A 19984-nucleotide genomic window follows, 5' to 3' on the forward strand; every position below is an offset into this window, starting at 1 on the left:
AATTTGAAAACGAACGCAACAGCATGCTCAAAGCCCCCTGTGAGTCAGAATCTGTTAAATTCAGGCGTAAGACGAAACAGGAGCTAAGCCCGTACACAAATTTGAGTTTTTTAGGTAAAAGGTAAAAAATATCGCCGTCGCGCTGACGAGTGTGGCACCCCGTCCCCTAGAGACTATCCCTTGTGTGTGTACCAACAAACCAAATTTTAGACAAATATGATACGTCTTCTTCTTCTTTGTCGTTGTACTCTTTGCAGAGCGTCGTGGTCAACTGCTGATATCAGGCGCAGATGTTGCTTGCCGTACGATTTCTCGCCATTTTTCGCGGTTGGGGGCCATTCTGGCAAATGCGTTCAGGGGACCCTTCATGGCAGATTTGATTTGGTCAGTCCATCGCATAGGTGGCCTTTTGCGCGGTCTTTTTCCGTTTGCTCTACCCTGCACCACTAGACGCCTGTATAGAGTCGTTGTTCCTCCTCGAGACGTGACCGAAAAAACTGAGTATGCGGGTCTTTACGAGAGTCGAAAGGCGCTGCTTGATACGGAGTTCTTTAAGGATGGAGACATTAGTCCGAAACTCGGTCCAGGATATCCCCAGCATTTTCCTCCAGCACCATATTTCTAGGGCGTCTATCGTCTTCTCCTCTGTCTTTCGGATAGTCCAGGTCTCCGCAGCGTATAAGAATATAGGAAAAACGAGGGCCCGTACAAGCCGAACCTTCGTGGTGTTTGTGACGTTTCGGTGATACGTAGCCTATACGTAAAAACTAGCCAAGACAAATCCTTTATAATTTCAGGATTTTCTACACAGCACAGAACATGGCACCCATATAGATCTCAATTCCGTTGTCGGCGAGTCAACAACGACACATATTCTTAATATTGAACTTAATTGGCTCTCATTTCACATTTATGTTTTTAATTAATTATAGGCATAGACATACCATATCCTATTGTAAGTACGAAGTTTCAGAGCAATCTAGCAAGTCATTTTAAAATGAGAGCGTAACTACATTTGTATGGAGAACCGAATTTGCTGCGGACGTACAATGTAGCATAATCGGATTAGGACCAACCTCGAAATCTCTGTAACAGTCATGAAATTTATTATGTATATAAATTAAAGGCCCCTTTTTCATGCCCAAACCATTTAACATTTGGGGACCTCGAGGAATCCGAGCCATCTTGGAAAATGTGTACCATCAACACAACAGTCAACATTAAAACTTATTAAATTCTACACAAAAAAGTCCTCGATATCTTTGCAGAACAATACATCTTGTTATAGAGAATACTTGCTGAATCTAAGTTTAACGCTTATACACTTCCAGGGGACATTCTCTTAAAAGGAAACTCGGAGGAATATGAATTCTATTTTTAACTATACATTTGTTCGTGGTCTACCCCAATATTAACATTTTACTCTACTGTGACTAAACCAGAAAGAAGGGTTATGGGTATAAGTACTGATGATTCAGTACACCCAGTAGCTAGGTATTAGGATACTGGACGGATTTTTTTAAATGACGTATCGTTAGATTCCTCTTGCCATTCACAACCTACTTTTACTTGTTCTATTAAAGAAAAATCAATACAGCCGCCTTGAGAGGACTCCGAATATTAAATCATATTTTTTCTTCTAGCGCCTAAACTATTGACCGGAGTACAGTAAAACAGACATCAGTAGATCCACAGTTAGTATACAAGTGCTATGCAATACAAAGTTACTAAAATTAACGGAAGAAAAAGGTTTAGGGCTAAATAATACGTCATTTAAAAAATCCGTCCAGTATCCTAAGCTACAGGGTGTCCTGAATCCTCAGTACTTATACCCATAACCCTACTTTCTGGTTAAGTTGCAGTCAAGTAAAATATTGATATTGGGGTAGATTATGTACAAATGTATAGTTAAAAGTGGAATTTTTATTCTTCCAAGTTTCCTATTAAGAGAATATCCCATGAAAGGGTATAAGGGCTAAATCTGGGTTTAGCAAGTATTTTTTAAAGCAAGATCATTTTTTTTCGCAAAGATGTCCAAAACTATTTTATGTAGAATTTTATAAGCTTGAATGTTGCCTTACACGATTATTGAATAAAGAACGTAGATTTAGAGTAAAACGCGAATTTCTCCTGGATGGTCCACATTTTCCAAGATGGCTGCGGTTCCTCGAGGTCCCCAAATGTCAAATGGTGTGGGCATGAAAAAGGGGCCTTTAAGGGGCGTATATACATACCAAATTTCATGACTGTTCAGACATTTCGAGTTTGGTCCTAATCCGACTGTGCTAATGCCACTATGTACGTAAACTGTAACTGTAGGTACTGCGGACTCAACCTTCACGTTATAATTTTTTAAGTAATAACGTTGACATAGTAACGAAAATAATAAACACGTCAATTGAAGTAAACAATATTATTATATGCAAGAAAATTTTGCAAAATAGGTACATTAATGATTAATATGTAAAACACCATTAATTATTGAATTAAAATTATGATTTTGTATTAAAAAATGTGAGACCAATTATACAGCCCGATTACACGGGCTACATATTAAAAATGATTATCATGGAAACAGTAAATATACACAGGTGAACAAAGTTATAGTAAAATAGGTGCATAATTTCAGAGCTTGCCTGGCCCACCTGTACCACCTACCATGACCACGGCCGTCTCCTACTATTATTTTTTTCTAATACCTATGGCCTTACTAGCGAATAGTATTCCATGTTCTTGATCCAGAATTTAAACCCTTAACTACATATTTGTGGCACTTGGGGTTGAATTTGAAACTCTAGGGCACTAGCGTGGCTCTATGAGAGCGCCTTATATAGGCTTCTGGTGACCAGAGGATCAGCATTGTTAACCAGCGCGGAAATGCACCCAGCCTTCTGGGCACCCTACCGAGCGACCAGAATATAGGGCAAATATTTTATGTATACGTTTTTGACTTAAGTGTTTTTATCATGTTTTATATTTAAACTTACAGATGTCGAACTACCAGCAAAGTTTTTGAAGAGGTGTAGTTTTTATATTTCCTGGTACCAAACTGATACAGGAAATTGGAACATCAGTAAATAATCTACACCGAAGACAATGAATTATAGTCACATAATACTTTAATGTTTTATTTTATTAAAGAAATCGGTAAAAAAATGTGTTAACTGCAAAAGATAAATTTTATTTTATTTGTAGTTGAATAACAAAATATGTATTTAATCTCCTTTTAACATAGGAATTCTCTTTGTGTAGGTACATATAAATAATAGGTACTTAGGTCTTGGTAAGTAATATAGACAGTACAGTAGGTCTTATCTTAATAATTTGAGATCTCATACATGCGTTCCGATATATCTGATGGCGACTGTACATACAATGGGGTCGCGTATACGAGTACAAAGAGCATTAAAATAGTTGTTGATAGACCAAGTGAGCGAGCTGCTATGGTACCTATCTTCATATCAATTTTATGCATTATGTAATAGCGCAATACAGATTTTTTTTTTGACAAATGTAGTATTATTTTTATAGTAATAAAGGTTATTCATGAAACATCTCGTAATTTAAAAAAAACGGACTTTATCTCTAAATCATATGCCTTATATTTACAGATGTGTTAGGTTACAATTTGGTTCGTGAATGTGGTTTAGAAGCAACTTGAGACTGGGTGCGGAGTAAATTGCATCAATTTTTTTTACAATTTTGAGCGTTTATAGGAGAATATGTGGAGCGAGCATTATTCGACGTGTAGGTGTGGGTTCAACAAAAAGATCGCATGTCAATAGTTCTTTATTGTCGTTAAAATTCAATTAATAATCGCCTTTATCAACCATCAACTGTGTGGTCACTTTTTAATTGATTGACGTTGTCAGGTACAGTTTCACTACTCGCCGCCGCATTGTTCATAGCGCATTACTTATCCTATCGAATACAAGATGTAGCTGATTCCTGTAAACTTATGTTTAAAAAAAAAAGACGCTTTACTCTATGCCATATATTGTAGGAAAGGAAGGGTATTCCCTGTCGTACGTCAAAAAATCCAAGATGGTGCCCAAGCCCATGGACAATAAAGTCTAGCAATAAAATCAACACTTGTCAAAATTTGACATTAGCAATCCACAGTCAGGTGACAATCAAATCAAACCGAACCACTTCGAGTTCAGAGCCATTTCAAACTATATAGTAGTAATAAACAAAGTTGATTTTTGTTTGATTATTTTTTCTATGAATGAGTTTTGATTGTTCCAAATGATAATATCCACAGTTGATAGAATCAACACTTGATACAATCAACATGCGATAGAATCAAGTGTTGATTTGATGTGGACGCGAAATTTGACAGTTGTGCATCTCGAATAAGGCCCCAGCATGCTGACATCAATAAACAGTAGGTAGCTCGCACTGCTTTTAACCGGTGTCAAAAATAGAGGATCTCCTCAATTCATCACGATTATATGTTATATGGTCTTTTAAATAAAAACTTGAACAAAAAAAAAGCAAGAAGGGGAAGCTAAGCAGGGCATACAAGGATGCTTCTTCTTCTTCTTCTTCCTCGCGTTTTCCCGGTATTTTGCCACGGCTCATGGGAGCCTGGGGTCCGCTTGGCAACTAATCCCGAGATTTGGCGTAGGCACTAGTTTTTACGAAAGCGACTGCCATCTGACCTTCCAACCCAGAGGGTAAACTAGGCCTTATTGGGATTAGTTCGGTTTCCTCACGATGTTTTCCTTCACCGAAAAGTGACTGATGCTAAGTAAAGAAAAATATAGGGAACAAATATTGGATAATTACAAATTGAGTAGATGGTTTTTATTATATTTATTTATTTAAACATTATTGCACGCTATAAGTATAATTGTACAAATAGCAGACTTAATCCGACAACAGCATTATTCTTGAGTTTATGATGATTATTCGTTTATTTTTCATTACTAAATCTCGTTCTATGGAATTGTTTTAAGGATAATAATTATCGTTTACTTAATGTGCTTTAAACGCAATGTTTTTCAGAGCAGACAATCGATGATTTGATAATGATGAGATCAAACTGGTAGTTTTTAGGGTTCCGTAGCCAAATGGCATAAAACGGAACCCTTATAGTTTCGCCATGTCCGTCTGTCTGTCTGTCTGTCCGAGGCTTTGCTCCGTGGTCGTTAGTGCTAGAAAGCTGAAATTTGGCATGGATATATAAATCAATAAAGCCAACAAAGTCGTACAATAAAATCTAAAACTTTAATTTTTTTTAGGGTACCTCTCCTACACGTAAAGTGGGGGTGAATTTTTTTTTTTCGCTTCAACCCTCGAGTGTGGGGTATCGTTGGAAAGGTCTTTCAAAACTAATAGGGGTTTTCAAGAAACATTTTTTGATAAAGTGAATATATTCGGAGATAATCGCTCCGAAAGAAAAAAAAAATGTGTCCCCCCCCCTCTAACTTTTGAACCATAGGTCCAAAAAATATGAAAAAAATCGTGGAAGTAGAGCTTAAGAAAGACATTAAATGAAAACTATAGCGGACATGATCAGTTTAGCTGTTTTTGAGTTATCGCAAAAAGTTTTCCCTTCATAGTAAAAAGACTTCCTTTAATTAGGTACTGATTATGCAAATTTGCCTATTTGTTTAACTCGGGTGAAAGGTACCGTGTCATCCCTTGGTTAACAATTTACTATACTTTAAGCTCCAGTTTAGCTTATTGTGACGGAAGAGTAACTACGGAACCCTACACTGAGCGTGGCCCGACATGCTCTTGGCTGGTTTTAAATATACCTTTTTCATTGGCAATTTTATTCGTACTGAATAATAACAACCGGTAAACACGAATTTGACGGATTATATGTGAAATTCCTGAATCCTGAAAATTATGAATTCTTCGGCTCTTTGTTTATACAATGTTTGAAAACCCACCTGAAATGACCGCTTACTATGCGGTCAATGTTTGCACTAAACACACAAACACGCGTTGATCGTTTTTCCTAAGTCATTATCCTGCTCATACCTGCATTGTGCGCTCCCTACTCATTAAAAAAATTCAAAAGCGCTTACATTTTCCCTGCGTTTTCCTGGTTCTTTTGACACGCATCCCTGCTGCCCCATTGAGCGGCGAAAGGGTTAGGGGGCTTAACCTGTGCGATGCACTCAAAGGTAAAGCGAGTGGAAATGTAGTAATGATGTTTGTTGGTACACATTACGAGTAACACTTGGTTGTTTTTTTCGTATCATGATGTTTTCTGATGAGACTAATTTTCAACAATTATAACTATATCAATTAAATCATGTACATTCATACATACATATAATCACGCCTATTTACCGAGGGGTCGGCAGAAATCACGGATTTCCACTTGCTACGCCCTCTTTCGCTTCCTTCACTTTCATGACATTCCTCATACACGCTCGTCGGTTTAGGGTGCTCTTGACCTGGCCTTTCTTCAGGATTTCCCCGATTGGATCAGAGAAAGTCCGTCGAGCTACCCATTCCAGCTCCCTCTTCTACTCAATCATCAGCTTCAATCATGTACAGTTAGCAATAATAGTAAATGAAACAACGTTTCAAATGTAATAGGTTCTTTCCCTAATCTTTTAATTAAGCTATCAGAGAATACTTTTGAAGTGCAGTCTGATCCGTTACTTTTGACTGTACTGGGGGGCCTAGCCAAGATGCCAATCGTTAGTACGCTAATGACTCTCTGTCGCACTAATCGAAGAGTTATAGGAAGACATTAACGCACAACGATCGATTGGCAATTGGAATAAAAAAGAAGATTGTCTAAAGTTACCTTTTTCTCTCATTCTGTATGTTTTTTTTTCCAAAATCTTAAACGCCAATGTTCACTAATTTGAAATCGAGGGAAGGGCTTCTAAGACCGCTTCTGGTAGCTGCCATCAGCCCCTCTGTCTCACTGACCCAAAAAGAAAATTATTCACCCTGTATATACCGTCATTTAGCACCCACAACACAAGTCTTAATGTTAGCTTACTGTGGGTTCAATCTGTGTAATATTGGCCCACAATATTTATTTACTTATTTGTTTATTATTCTCGTTCCAGGTTGCGGTAGGCATGCCGGTCCCGGCGTGAGATGGACGGCATTCAGATGGAGCCCGTCGGCAAGTACAAGCCGGACCGCAACGGCTCAGCCAAGGGTATGTATCAGTTATAGTGGCAGGGTCGCCATGTGACGGAGGGCTGATGGAGTCGGAAACAAGCTCGACCGTCACGGCTTAGCCAAGGGTATATGTGAGCCTTGATATCAGCCTGCTAAGGGTATGTTCCTGCCCTTATTACAGTCGTGCATTGGCAGAGTCGCCATGTGACGGACGAAAAAAGAAGTCGGAAACAAGCCCGTTCGCAACGGTTAGGCGAAGGGTATGACTTATGTAACAGTTTTTCCTTATCTTATCATAAGTTAATGTTTGCATCGGGTCCATAAAGGGTCAGCGCATCTAAAAAAAATATTTATTTAGTAAGAAGCAATTTGTGACAAAATACAGGTTGGTGCCCCTTTTTAAGTATAGTGTTAAGGAACACCGTATAGTATAGTGTTAACCTGTGTTAAGGAACACTGCTCTTCCTTAGCGATTATCTATAAGCATCTCATTTTACCTTCCCCCTAAAGAAGGTCTTACTACCTATATGTTACACTTACATTCTAAAAAGAATGGAAAACGACGAATCACAATATTTCGTGCAGTCGCTAACCTCTGTTCATGCTGGTGGCTCGCGTTGGCAATATGTAATTAACTTATTAATACTTCGCTTTAGGAATGGAATCACTATATACCAAAAAGCGTTATCAAAAAACCTTAAATAGGTGGCGCTACAATACATAGAATACTTGAAAAAAAAATCAAATCATAGATAGCGCACTTCACTCCGTCAATAACGCCTAGGTTCTTAGCTACTCTAGCGCTACTCTGGAGAGATTTGGAACTATTATTTATAGCTGACAGCTGGACACTTTTGCAACAGTTCTGCCTATGAAGATTGCAATCCTTACCTCTACCTTCCTTATTATACTTCCTATACTTCGCTTAAGAGCACGGGGTAATCTCTCTAATTAATTAAATTAAATAAGCCTTTAATCCACATATGAATCACTTGTAAATACAAATATTAAGTTGTCTTATTATAAAATGTCTCTTAGTGTGGTGTGCCTGTCGGCATAGGCCTCTCTTCCAACTCTTTCCAGTGCTGTCTGTCTAAAGCAACTGTGGTCCAGCGTCTAATTACTGACTGTCAAAGTTATGTCAAAATATGCAGTACAACTTACAACTATTCAAAGTGTATTTGTATATTTATATAAGTTCCTTGTCTAATTACAAAATATGTTGCTTTCAGCAGCTGCCTGGCGAAACATGGTGGATCAAGACTTAGACGATGTTGCGTTTCTGGCCGGTAAGTTTAAATATTAGATCAATATTAACGGTTAATTATTTTTTTAAAGTGTTTCATCAAAAGGGTTATTTTAAGGGCTTAAGAGCCCTTAATCCTTGGAGCGTTCTCCGATTTCACGAAATAACGCTCGATAGATGGCGTTGGCGCTCGGTACGCGAGCGCCGGCAACGCGTCGCGCGTTTCAATGCAGACTAGAATAATCTTGATAGTTTTCAATATAATTTTAAGCAACATTAATTTTAGTGTTATATGATATCATATGGGCACTCTTTATTTTATTTTATATGCACAGTAGTTTTTTTTATGTACACTACTACTAAGTGTACAGACTACAGAGTGTACTATAACCCTTGCTCTTTGTTCTGTCTCTTTCACACCAATGGAAAATGAAAAAGTTAGTAAATGACTGCAGACCCTGCAACAAATCGCACGCCAGCTACGCTACGTTGCAGTATATGATCTGTGGTTGCAGTTGATCGATCTATGAAATTCGTTGGACCTACGTAGTTGGTAGTGTATCCAAAATTGTATACGATTAGTTGCAAGGTTTTTAGACGCCTTAAGGTATTTTGTAGAGACAGGAAGCGCTGGTGGCCTAGCGGTAAGAGCGTGCGACTTGCAATCCGGAGGTCGCGTGTTTAAACCCTGGCTCGTACCAATGAGTTTTTTGGAACTTATGTACGAAATGTTATTTGATGACTTCTCTGCATCTGCATGAATTATTTACATTGTAATACTTATATACTTGTTTTGCCATTTAGTTATTTCTAGAAATTAATGTAAATTATAATTTTAAATCCTAAATTGTACACCCTAGCAGGGTATTATGTACCTACTTGACTATATTTAAGACCAAAATGTACAAAATGAACATGATTTCAATGGAATAAATGATGATGATGATGATATTTACCAGTCGCTTTTCGGTAAAGGAAAATATCGTGAGGAAACCGGACTAATCCCAACAAGGCCTAGTTTTACCCTCTGGGTTGGAAGGTCAGATGGCAGTCGCTTTCGTAAAAACTAGTGCCTACGCCAAATCTTGGTATTAGTTGTCAAAGCGGACTCCAGGCTCCCTTGAGCCGTGGCGATATGCCGGGACAACACTAGGAAGAAAGAAAAAAAGAAGATATTTTGTAGATTTGCGTACGGTGATTAAGCTTAATAAAAATACTAGTTTTGTAAAGTATAATTGTCTAGAACAGGGGTCACAAATTAGTTTCTTCGGGGATCCAGTTTTTAAAATATTATTATCGTGGTTCGCTTTTCAGCGATAAGACCGCCCGTTGTCTACCATAGTCTAAGTTGTGTTTAATTTGTATGTCATTATGTTCTTTTCAAATTGGTGAGCAATAAATAATATTTGTATTGTATAGCACAAAATAGGTCGGCGGGCGAAATCCAGGCCGCGGTTCGGCATTTGGTGACCCCTGGTCTAGACCTCCATCTCCATGGCTCCAACATTTTAAATATTTCCAAAAACTGTATCGACAAAAAAAAACATTATTGTCAAATCTGCTCACAAAAAAATCACGGTTGAGAAATGCGACTTATAGAGGAGAACAGGCGGAGATGCAAAAACATGAATGCCCAAGCTGAAAACTATTACATTAAGATATGTAATACAAGTATGGTAGACGACCAGTTTGACCTAGTGGGTAGTGACCCCGCCTACGAAGCCGATGGTTCCGGGTTCAAATCCTGGTAAGGGCATTTATTCGTGTGATGAGCATGGATATTTGTTCCTGAGTCATGGGTGTTTTCTATGTATTTAAGTATTTATAAATATTTATATATTATATATATCGTTGTCTAAATACCCTCAACACAAGCCTTATTGAGCTTACTGTGGGACTTAGTTAATTTGTGTAATAATGTCCTATAATATTTATTTATTATTTATTATTCGTAAGTATTAGGTAAGTATATATTGAACTAATTCCAGACACAGACAAAGCGCGCGAGGCACGTGAGCTTCGCGAGGCACCCGTCGCGGTCTGTTCACAGCGACGCGCGCTCTGCCTCGCGGCCGTGGTGCTAGGGGCTATGTTCGCGAGCGCTCTGATTGTTGTATACGCGAGCCCTCAACCTGGTAAGTTTCTAATTAGATCCACAAGGGATCTTATTATTATGTTTGTCAAATCTGTCATTGGATTTAATTCGTGTAGCTACCGCTGACCTGGCGCTAGTTATGCACGCTTAATGCCGCGCCACGATACGATCCGACCGGACCGGTACAGACTGATACGTTCGTTTCGTCCGTGCAATTTTATTTAAACTTAGTGTTAAGTATGTTCGTCATGTTTATTTTATGTTTCTTTCCTTTTTTCTGTTACCTTCCGTGGTTATTTCGCACTCGATGGTCTCATCGGAAGATCAGCGCTGGAAATCGCCAGCAACATGCTGAGATGAGGCCATTTCGTGACACTTTACTCTCACTATCTTCTCTTTTATGTCTGTCTATTACTGTTTGTGTGTTTATGAATAAAACAAATTCTATTCTATTCTATTCTATTCTATATACTCAATCAAGCCTCGCGAGGCAATAGTGTCGGTGTGTTCGCTCTTTTACAGGTGCAACAGAGAGGCAACACGTCGAACGTGGTCCTCTGTACCCCTAGTGTAAATTTGATCGACATCATAACGTGACGAACGCGTTTGCGTTAAGTCTCATTTTGCATAGGATTTTGAGTTTCCAAAACGTCCCGCTTGGCGCGCTCTTTCTAAATCCAATACAAAATGAGACTAAACGCAAACGCGTACGTCACGTTTCGAAATCGAATTTATTTACACTAGGGGTACTGATTATACACCACCTCATGTTTACGTATAGATACTTTTGTGTTAATAGAAACCATCCAATAACAACTTTACGAGTATGTAGGTAACTTCATGTTCGTCTTTTTACAGATTGCCCTTGCCTGGGTGAAAACCCTCTGATTCCTGGATCACCCACGGTAGGCTCCGATGCCAACGCCGCTGCTGCTAATAAGTAAGTCAAATATTCACTTTTTTTTTTCATTTCTCATGCTCCGAAGTCATGGTGTCTGAGGGTTATTGTGTAAAAAGTGTGCAGAAAGTCGTACGTTTCTGCACTAGAGCATTTTACTTTCTATGCCCAATTTCTTTTGCAATTCTTTTACGCTAAGCAATTGAAGTTTGGTTTTAAATGCATTTGTCATACAATTTCCATTCTGATATTTAACTCCATTCCATAAATAACGATGCTTTTACCTAAGTCAATCTTTCAATTAACTGGAAGTACCCTCAAGAAATGTTATATATTTTTGTCATGTTTTAAAAAACACGTCTATTACCTATATTTTTCTCGTATTTGAAATGAAAAGTAGAATGTTTAACTCTGGTTAAAGGCATCAGTTTAGTCTCGTACTATGCCCATACTACGTCGACAGGAATGAGCGTCTTTCATCCTTTGGTTATCAATCTACTATTAACCTGTAGTACTTGAGTCTAAAAGTTAAATTTAAGTCGCTTTTAAGATGCATCTACAATCTACATTTGCTAAATCCGCTAGGAACATAGATTAGTATATATTATTACGCTAGGAATGCCTCTGAGGGCATACCGCAAACATCTAAGTTAGCAAATTACGGATATCTTTCTCTTTTACTCTAATAAAGGCGTTATTAAAAGGAGAGATATTTGCTCGAAATTTCCGACATTCGATTATCGCGGTTATAGCCCTGTTTACGTAAAGGCTCGTTTAGATCTACGAGTAGCTAATGCGCTTTGCACGCTCGCTGCTGGAGCGCACGAAATATACGTACATGCGATCAAACAAACACATTGAAGTGTTCAAAACAAATTGGCTGGCTTCGCTGGCCTGGTCGTCATAGGTGCAAAGTCCCATGATGTCTCCATCATGGTTAAATAACGGAACGGAACGACAGAATAGGTTCGTATTTGTACTATAAAAGCCATTTGTCATCTTGCAGAGACCGCATAGCGACAAACGGCGCCATCTTCCCGTGGCGTGGCGCCCGCCTGCCGACGTTCCTGATCCCGAAGCACTACAGCCTGTGGCTGCACCCCAACCTGACGACTGGCGAACTGAGAGGTCAGAGGCACTATAACAAATGTTTAGCAGAGCTAATTACCAAACGGGTCAAACTGCGCACCGAGGGTTCCGTAAAAACTTTCAATTATCTCGTGTAACTATTATAAAGGCGCGTTTGGCCTATAACAACTTATAGCTCCGAATGGCAGCCGTTTCTCCGACGCAGAGGGACCATGTCTCCCGCTGACAACCCCGCACCAAGGCAAAACAAATAGTAGTAGTAAATTGATTAACGTACTACACTTAAACATTAATAGATTACATAACAAAACGTACAAACTAGAAAGTGAACTTCAGCTTTGTGAAAAGGTTGACATAATGTGCTTATCTGAACACTGGTGGGACACGAAACAAAGGCGAATAAACGTATCTGTATCTTATCTGTAAGACTTTTGATCAGAAGTATCTATCGCCATCTATCGGCAAATTGTCTAACGTATGTTGGTTTTTCGAGGATAATTGTCTATCATGTGAACCGATTTCAAAAAATTGTTCTTTTATTTGATAAAAGGTGGCTGAATTTGGAAATGTTTTTTGTTAATTAAATATTTTGCCTGTAAAATTTATAGTAATGTTCATTACATAATTTTTCTTCGGTAAATTTCGGAGATAAGGGGGGGATGGTATTTTTCACATTTTCCTCCATAAATAGTTTTTTCCACTACTAAAAAATAATAATAAAAAGTTTTGGAATGGTCAATTTGAGCTCTTTCAAATGATATTTTGCCCCCTCTTCATATTGGGCATTTCCCATACGTATTAAAAATAAAATAACAAAATAATACTTTCAATGTGTCTGCGCTAGCGTTGTACATAACTATTCCAAATTTCAAATCGATAGCTTAAGTGGTTCTCGAGATATTTAGCGTCGTGACAGACGGACGGACGGTCAGAGTCGCACCATAAGAGTTCCTTTTGTACCTTTTTGGTACGGAACCCTAATAAGGTCCCTTCTGTGAACAAAACAACAGAAGTTAACGGCTCGGGTAGGTACTAAATATTCTTACTTGAGTATCAAGTAGGTATTGAAAAATGTATCCCGTCCAACAGCAAAATGTGACGCTAAGTATATTTTGACTAATCAATTTTTTTGTAAAAGTAATGATAATTGTGAAATTAATAATTTAAAGATATAACAAAGATAAGAAAAAAATATATAAGGACATTCTTACACAAATCGAACAAGTCCCACGGTACGCTCAAGAAGGCTTGGGCAAGTGGGTACTCAATAACGATATACATATTATATAAATACTTAAATACATAGAAAACATCCATGACTCAAGAACAAATATCTGTGCTCATAACACAAATAAATGCCCTTACCGGGATTTGAATCCAGGACCATCGGCTTCAAAGGCAGTGTCACTACCCACTAGGTCAAACCGGTCGTCATAAAGTAACCTTAGACTAACCTAAAACCCATTCTTAGAAATCAGATTCCCTTTGGGAGCGTAGGTTCGGATCCTACCGACTGCGCCATGTTAATGATATGAATCAAACACCAAGTTCGCTCTGAGACTGACTCGTACTTTATTTACTTACCCATGATATATCACAAATATCAGATTTTCCCACAGCCACCCGGCTGCATAGCCATGTCCCCATCACACTATAGCAGAGTTGCCCCTCTGTGTGGCAATGGAGACCTGTTGGACAAGCCATGAACCAGAACGGTTATTGCCCTTTTCCCTAAGTCGCCTTACAGATTAACATATATCATCATCTTCTTAGCGTTGTCCCGACTTTTTGCCACGGCTCTCTTGTAGAGCTTTTGGCTTACTCAATAACCTAATCTAACAAACATAGCACATACATTTATAAAACTCAAGAAGTCCACGCCCATACCCAAAGGCGGCTTGAATCGATAAATTATCTTCCAAAATATGGACCATTTTGTGCGCTCATCTATTATTAGGTAGTATATTCATTCCCCATTTTGTTTCACAGGCGAAGTATCAATCGACTTCAAGGTGGACCGTGACACCACATTCGTGGTCCTGAACGTGAGGGACATGAACGTCACAGAGCGAGCGCTGTTCAAGAGTGGGGGCTCTTTGGGGCCCAAGGTCGCTAAAGTTTTGGATTACCCGCCTGCTGAACAGACGTATATTGAGTTCAAGGTGAGTTGTTCATTGTTCAAGGGTTTAAGACTGTCCTTCAAAACTGGAGGCTCTTTGAGGCCCAAGGTGGCTAAAGTCTTGGATTACCCGTCTCTTGAACAAACTTATATTGAGTTCAAGGTGAGTTGTTCAAGGGTTTAAGACTATTATTTATGCTCCTACTGAGCAGACGTATATTGAGTTTAAGGTGAGTTGTTCAAGGGTTTAAGACTGTTCTTCAAAACTGGAGACTCTTCGAGGCCTAAGGTCGCTAAAGTGTTGGATTACCCGCCTGGTGAACAAACTTATATTGGGTTCAAGGTTTGTTCAGATTATGCCAGGGTCATCAAGGTCATGAAGGAGTCATTAAAGTGGACCGTTACACCACATTCGTGGTCCAGAATGTGAGCGACATGAATGCCAAAGCGAGCGCTGTTCAAAACTGGGGACTCTTTGGGGCCCAATGTTGGATTACCCGCCTACTGAATAGACGTATGTTGAGTTCAAGGTTATTTGTTCAAGGGTTTATGACGGTTGTTGAAAACTGGAGGCTTTTTGGGGCCCAAGGTCGCTAAAGTGTTGGATTTCCCGCCTGCTGAGCAAGCGTATATTGAGTTTAAGGTGAGTTGTTGAAGGGTTTAAAACTGTTGTTCAAATTTGGGGGCTAATTGAGGCCCAAGGTCGTGAAACCGCTCGCTGACAACTTATATTATGTTCAAGGTAAGTGGATGGTGGAGTGCACAGTTGCCGTGCACTCAATAACTCACCTATAGTAAGAATAATATATAATATAGGGAATAACCTAAAGAGAGAATACACATACATGTTAGATCTTTATGTTATTCTGAGCTACTTTGTGTTGGTAGGTGCTTTGATGACAATAATCGGTGTTGACTTTGTTCGCCACGAATTTTGGCTGCTGGCGCAATACTCAGAGAGTTCGTAGTGGTACGGTAGTACACTGCCATGTGCCACAGTATATCTGCAGTAACCATCTCCTCGCCGTGTAAATTGGCGCCCAAACGGATCAGGTTTTTAGATCATGATGGCCATTCTTCCTTCAAGATTCTCAGCTGCCAGGTGCGCACTGGAAGTCTCTTTCGTCCCTCGCAGTCAGGAGCTCCGGTCCGTCTCGTCCAGGAACGGTTCCACGCGATTCAAAAGAGCGATGGAGCCGCCTCTCGCAACGTCGTGGAAATTATTTCCGCCCACGTCGCTGGAAGCAGTCATCATTGCCGTCAATTTGCAATAGAAGATGGCGAAGACATTATTAATTTATTTCATTGAAAGGAGACATTATTAATTTAATTAATTGATTGTTGTACTGTTGTTATAGCGTCCGTTGAGCCCTGTATTTTTGGATTGAAATGAATTATCGCCTTGTAGCCATTTTTATAGTAGCATATGTCCGGTGTTTTGTTGTTTGCGAATTGACATATCAGTGCGGGTCACGTCAGAAAAGTCCATTGATAACTGGGAATCTCCAACAAGCAGACTGATATCGGTTTAGTTTTATTTTTATTTTTAAGAGATAATTCGTATCCGTTTAGGTTCTTTTTACCCAACCAAGTTCTATTGTTACCAGAAGATATTATTTTCCTTATTGATGAAAAAAAACAATTGATCGTTTCGTGTCATTTCGACTTGAACAATTTAATTGTCTTAGCGTTCATAGTTAGGCTTTTTTTAGTTCATGCGTCACCATATGCTGGCATTATTTAAAAAAATATATATATTTTTTATAATTCACGGTAGTACATTATTTACTCTGTGACTTTTATTATTATTTATTTATTTATTTAATCTTTATTGCACCATACATGAAGGTACAAATGGCGGACTTAATGCCTGAAGGCAATTCTCTAGAATGTCTTATAATATTTATTTATTATTTATAGTATTTATTTGTTTACTTTCTAGGAGAAACTCCGCCGAAAGTTCAACTACACGCTGAGCCTCCGCTTCATCACGAAGCTGGAGAGGAACGACAAACAGCGCGGGTTCTTCTTGGCTGGCAACAACAGGCAGTGAGTTCATATATACTAGTGGCTCTGAGAGCTGTAGACCTCGCGATAAGGTAATAAAAGCGGCTAAGTGTGAGTCGGACTCGCCCATGAAGGGTTCCGTACCATTTATGGCGTATTAAAAAAAAAACTACTTACTAGATCTCGTTCAAACAAATTTTCGGTGGAAGTTTGCATCATACATTTTTTTAGTTTTATCATTCTCTTATTTTAGAAGTTACAGGGGGGGGGGGGGGGCACTTTGGAAGTGTCTCTCGCGCAAACTATTCACTTTAGAAAAAAATGATATTAGAAACCTCAATATCATTTTTGAAAACCTATCCAGATACCCCACACGTATGGATTTGATGAAAAAAAAAATTGAGTTTCAGTTCTAAGTATGGGGAACCCCCAAAATTTATTGCTTTTTTCTATTTATGTGTGAAAGTCTTAATACGGCTCACAGAATACAATCTATTTACCAAATTGCAACAGTATAGTTCTTATAGTTTCGGAAAAAAGTGGCTGTCACATACGGACGGACAGACCGACATGACGAATCCATAAGGGTTCCGTTTTTTGCCATTTTGCTAAGGAACCCTAAAAAAAGAAAATTGAAAGTATTTACCTCATCGAGTCATTATCACTGCGAACTCACAATAATCTTAAGCACCATAGACCCTACTGGCGCTTAAATCCTTTATGCCAATATCCGCCATTTTAAAACTGTTTCCAAAAAACGAAACGACAGAAAAATTCTCTAACTACCGAACCTGCTCATAAAATATCACGAGAATCCGTTAAGATGACATACGAAAACATTTTTGTCCTAGCAGAATCGGAGACCTTCGCTAAGTCTCGGTCAATTAGACCTATTTTTTTATAATACGTCTGATGATAAGGAGTCTCCGTAGTCTATGTACGCCTGCAACTCCAGAGTCCTAACTCTCCGCACCCTCGTTGAGCTCTGGCAATCTTACTCACCGGCAGGAACACAACACTATGAGTAGGGTCTATAGTGCTATTTGGCTGCGGTGTTCTGTAAGGTGGAGGTACTTCCCCAGAGCGCTCTGCTCTAAATAAATAAATATTATAGGACATTATTACACAAATTGACTAAGTCCCACAGTAAGCTCAATAAGGCTTGTGTTGAGGGTACTTAGACAACGATATATATACTATATGTATCGTGTTTTATAATCATTCTTAAGGAGTAAACTCCAATCGTGCGTCGGAGCTGACACACATACACACTTTATTTTTCAGTCGCTGTGCCGTGTCACGATTCTGGTTGACGCATGCGCGCTCCGCGTTCCCCTGCCTCGATGAACCCCATCTACGAGCCACCTTCCGACTCACCATCGTCAGAGACAGGTATTCTAACTTTACTGCTTGTATACACCGTGTTTTTTTTCTGTTAATTTCAAGGGTGCATTCCTGAGATTAAATTAAGTAACTTTCTCAAAGACACCGGTGTTCTAATTAACTCCATTTCGGAGATAATCAATCATACTGTTTGTGTTTACAGATTCCACGTATCCTTGACGAACATGCCAATCGTGGCGACAGAAGAAGCTGGATTCTATTTAGGTCATCGACTGGTAGGATATGGAAATTTTGAACATTTTTTTTTAATTAAAGGAAGATTGTAAATAATCACAGCTTCGGGTAAGATTCGAGCGATCTTTTAGAATATCTGTTCAATCGGGCTTGATCAACTGAGCTGAAGCGTGTGAATTTCTCCATTCCTTCCTTTTATTTATACTCCTTAAGAGAAGCGCATAACGACATCTACCGTAACAATATTCAACCAAACCTACATACTCCTGTATCAGAACCGTTTCAGAATAACAGGCGGATCATCGAAATTTGTCGAAGCAAACTATGAATGGTTAAACTTCCTCTTCAGTACTCGTAAAATATGATCAGTATTAGTTAAAGAGTAAACAACATTAACATATCAGCCCTATTCACGTACATTTGTCACATTCCAGCTCCAAGACGAGTTCGCGCAGTCCCCCCCGATGCCCCCGCACATGATGTCGGTGGCGGTGTGCCGCCTGCAGCGCCGCGCGCAGCCGCCGCTCCCCACCGACGCGCCCGAACCCACCCCCTCTACTGACGTAGCTACGTCTAGTACGGAGACACCTGATGAGGAGGATTTCGTGATGCCTCCACCGGAAATTAGTCTCTACAGTGATCAGCAAGTCATCTTGGATGAGGCTGGGTAAGATATTCTATCTACATTGTATCTTAACCGGGTCAGTGCCTCACGTAGCCCCCCTCCCCGCCGACGCTCTCGAACCCACACCCTCTACTGACGTAGCTACGTCTAGTACGGAGACACCTGATGAAGATGATTTCGTGATGCCTCCACCGGAAATTAGTCTCTACAGTGATCAGTAAGTAGGGAATGCAAAAACCGGAGGTTTTTCAAAACCGGTTTTTTCTTCGGTTTTACCACAAAAAAAAACCGAAACCGGTTAAAACCGGTTTCGGTTTTTAGAATCAATAATTCTTAAATTCATCGCCATGGAATAAAGAAAAGATTGCTTCACGTGTAAAAACGAATGCTAGTATAGTACGAGGGTTGCTACTTATATATCCGGAAACAAAAAAACAAACGTACACGGCTGAAAATGGTTTTATTGTTTTTCAAAGTATTCCCCTTGATGATCTATGCACTTTTGCATTCGTGTGAACCAATTTTTGAAGCACTTCTACCACTCCGCCTGAGGTACCTCCATAACGTGTTGTTTGAATGCGTCGACAGCATCTTCAGCGGTCGAAAATCGTTGACCGCGTAATTTATTTTTTATATTGGGAAATAAATAAAAATCATTGGGTGCCAAGTCAGGGCTGTACGGCGGATGACCCGTTAATTCCACATTTTGACCTTCCAAAAATAGAGTTGTTTCGCGTGACGTATGACAGCTGGCATTGTCATGATTTAGTTTTACGAATTTGTTCAAATACTTCCGGTAAGCAAATGGTCGTGTACCAATCTGAATTAACCGTTTTACGGTTTTCTAGTGGCACTGTAGCTACATGGCCATTAATACCGAAGAAGCAGGCTACCATTTGTTTCAATGTACTTTTTGCACGAGTAACTTTCGTAGGGTTCGGCTCATTTTGAAACACCCATACCGTTGATTGTTGCTTCGTTTCGGGATCGCATGCAGATCCAGGATTTGGGTTTATAAACGGCCTTTGAGTCACCACGGTTATATTTTTTTAACATTTTATTGCACCATTCAACGCGAACATCTTTTTGCTCCTTAAGTTGTGCGGTATCCAACGCGAACAAATTTTTTTTACAGCTAAATGATCATGTAATATGCTATTAATGCTAGTCATAGAAATACCCAGAGTCGACTCTATCTCGCGGTACGTAACATGTCGGTCGTC

General features: G+C 39.3%; 1 protein-coding gene across 1 annotated transcript in view; it reads left to right on the forward strand.

Annotated features, from left to right (window-relative positions):
* The window catches only part of LOC133532374 (uncharacterized), an 80514-nt gene that overhangs the window by 8243 nt on the left and 52287 nt on the right, over positions 1-19984 (forward strand). The window contains exons 2-11 of the mRNA XM_061870984.1: positions 7047-7141; positions 8337-8393; positions 10339-10485; positions 11304-11385; positions 12350-12471; positions 14422-14594; positions 16494-16600; positions 17843-17950; positions 18105-18177; positions 18571-18803. Coding sequence (XP_061726968.1) covers positions 7078-7141; positions 8337-8393; positions 10339-10485; positions 11304-11385; positions 12350-12471; positions 14422-14594; positions 16494-16600; positions 17843-17950; positions 18105-18177; positions 18571-18803 — 1166 coding nt within the window. The 5' untranslated portion in view covers positions 7047-7077. The remainder of the gene's footprint in view (positions 1-7046; positions 7142-8336; positions 8394-10338; positions 10486-11303; positions 11386-12349; positions 12472-14421; positions 14595-16493; positions 16601-17842; positions 17951-18104; positions 18178-18570; positions 18804-19984) is intronic.

Source organism: Cydia pomonella, chromosome 27 (assembly GCF_033807575.1).
Source record: "Cydia pomonella isolate Wapato2018A chromosome 27, ilCydPomo1, whole genome shotgun sequence".
Taxonomy (NCBI): Eukaryota; Metazoa; Arthropoda; class Insecta; order Lepidoptera; family Tortricidae; genus Cydia; species Cydia pomonella.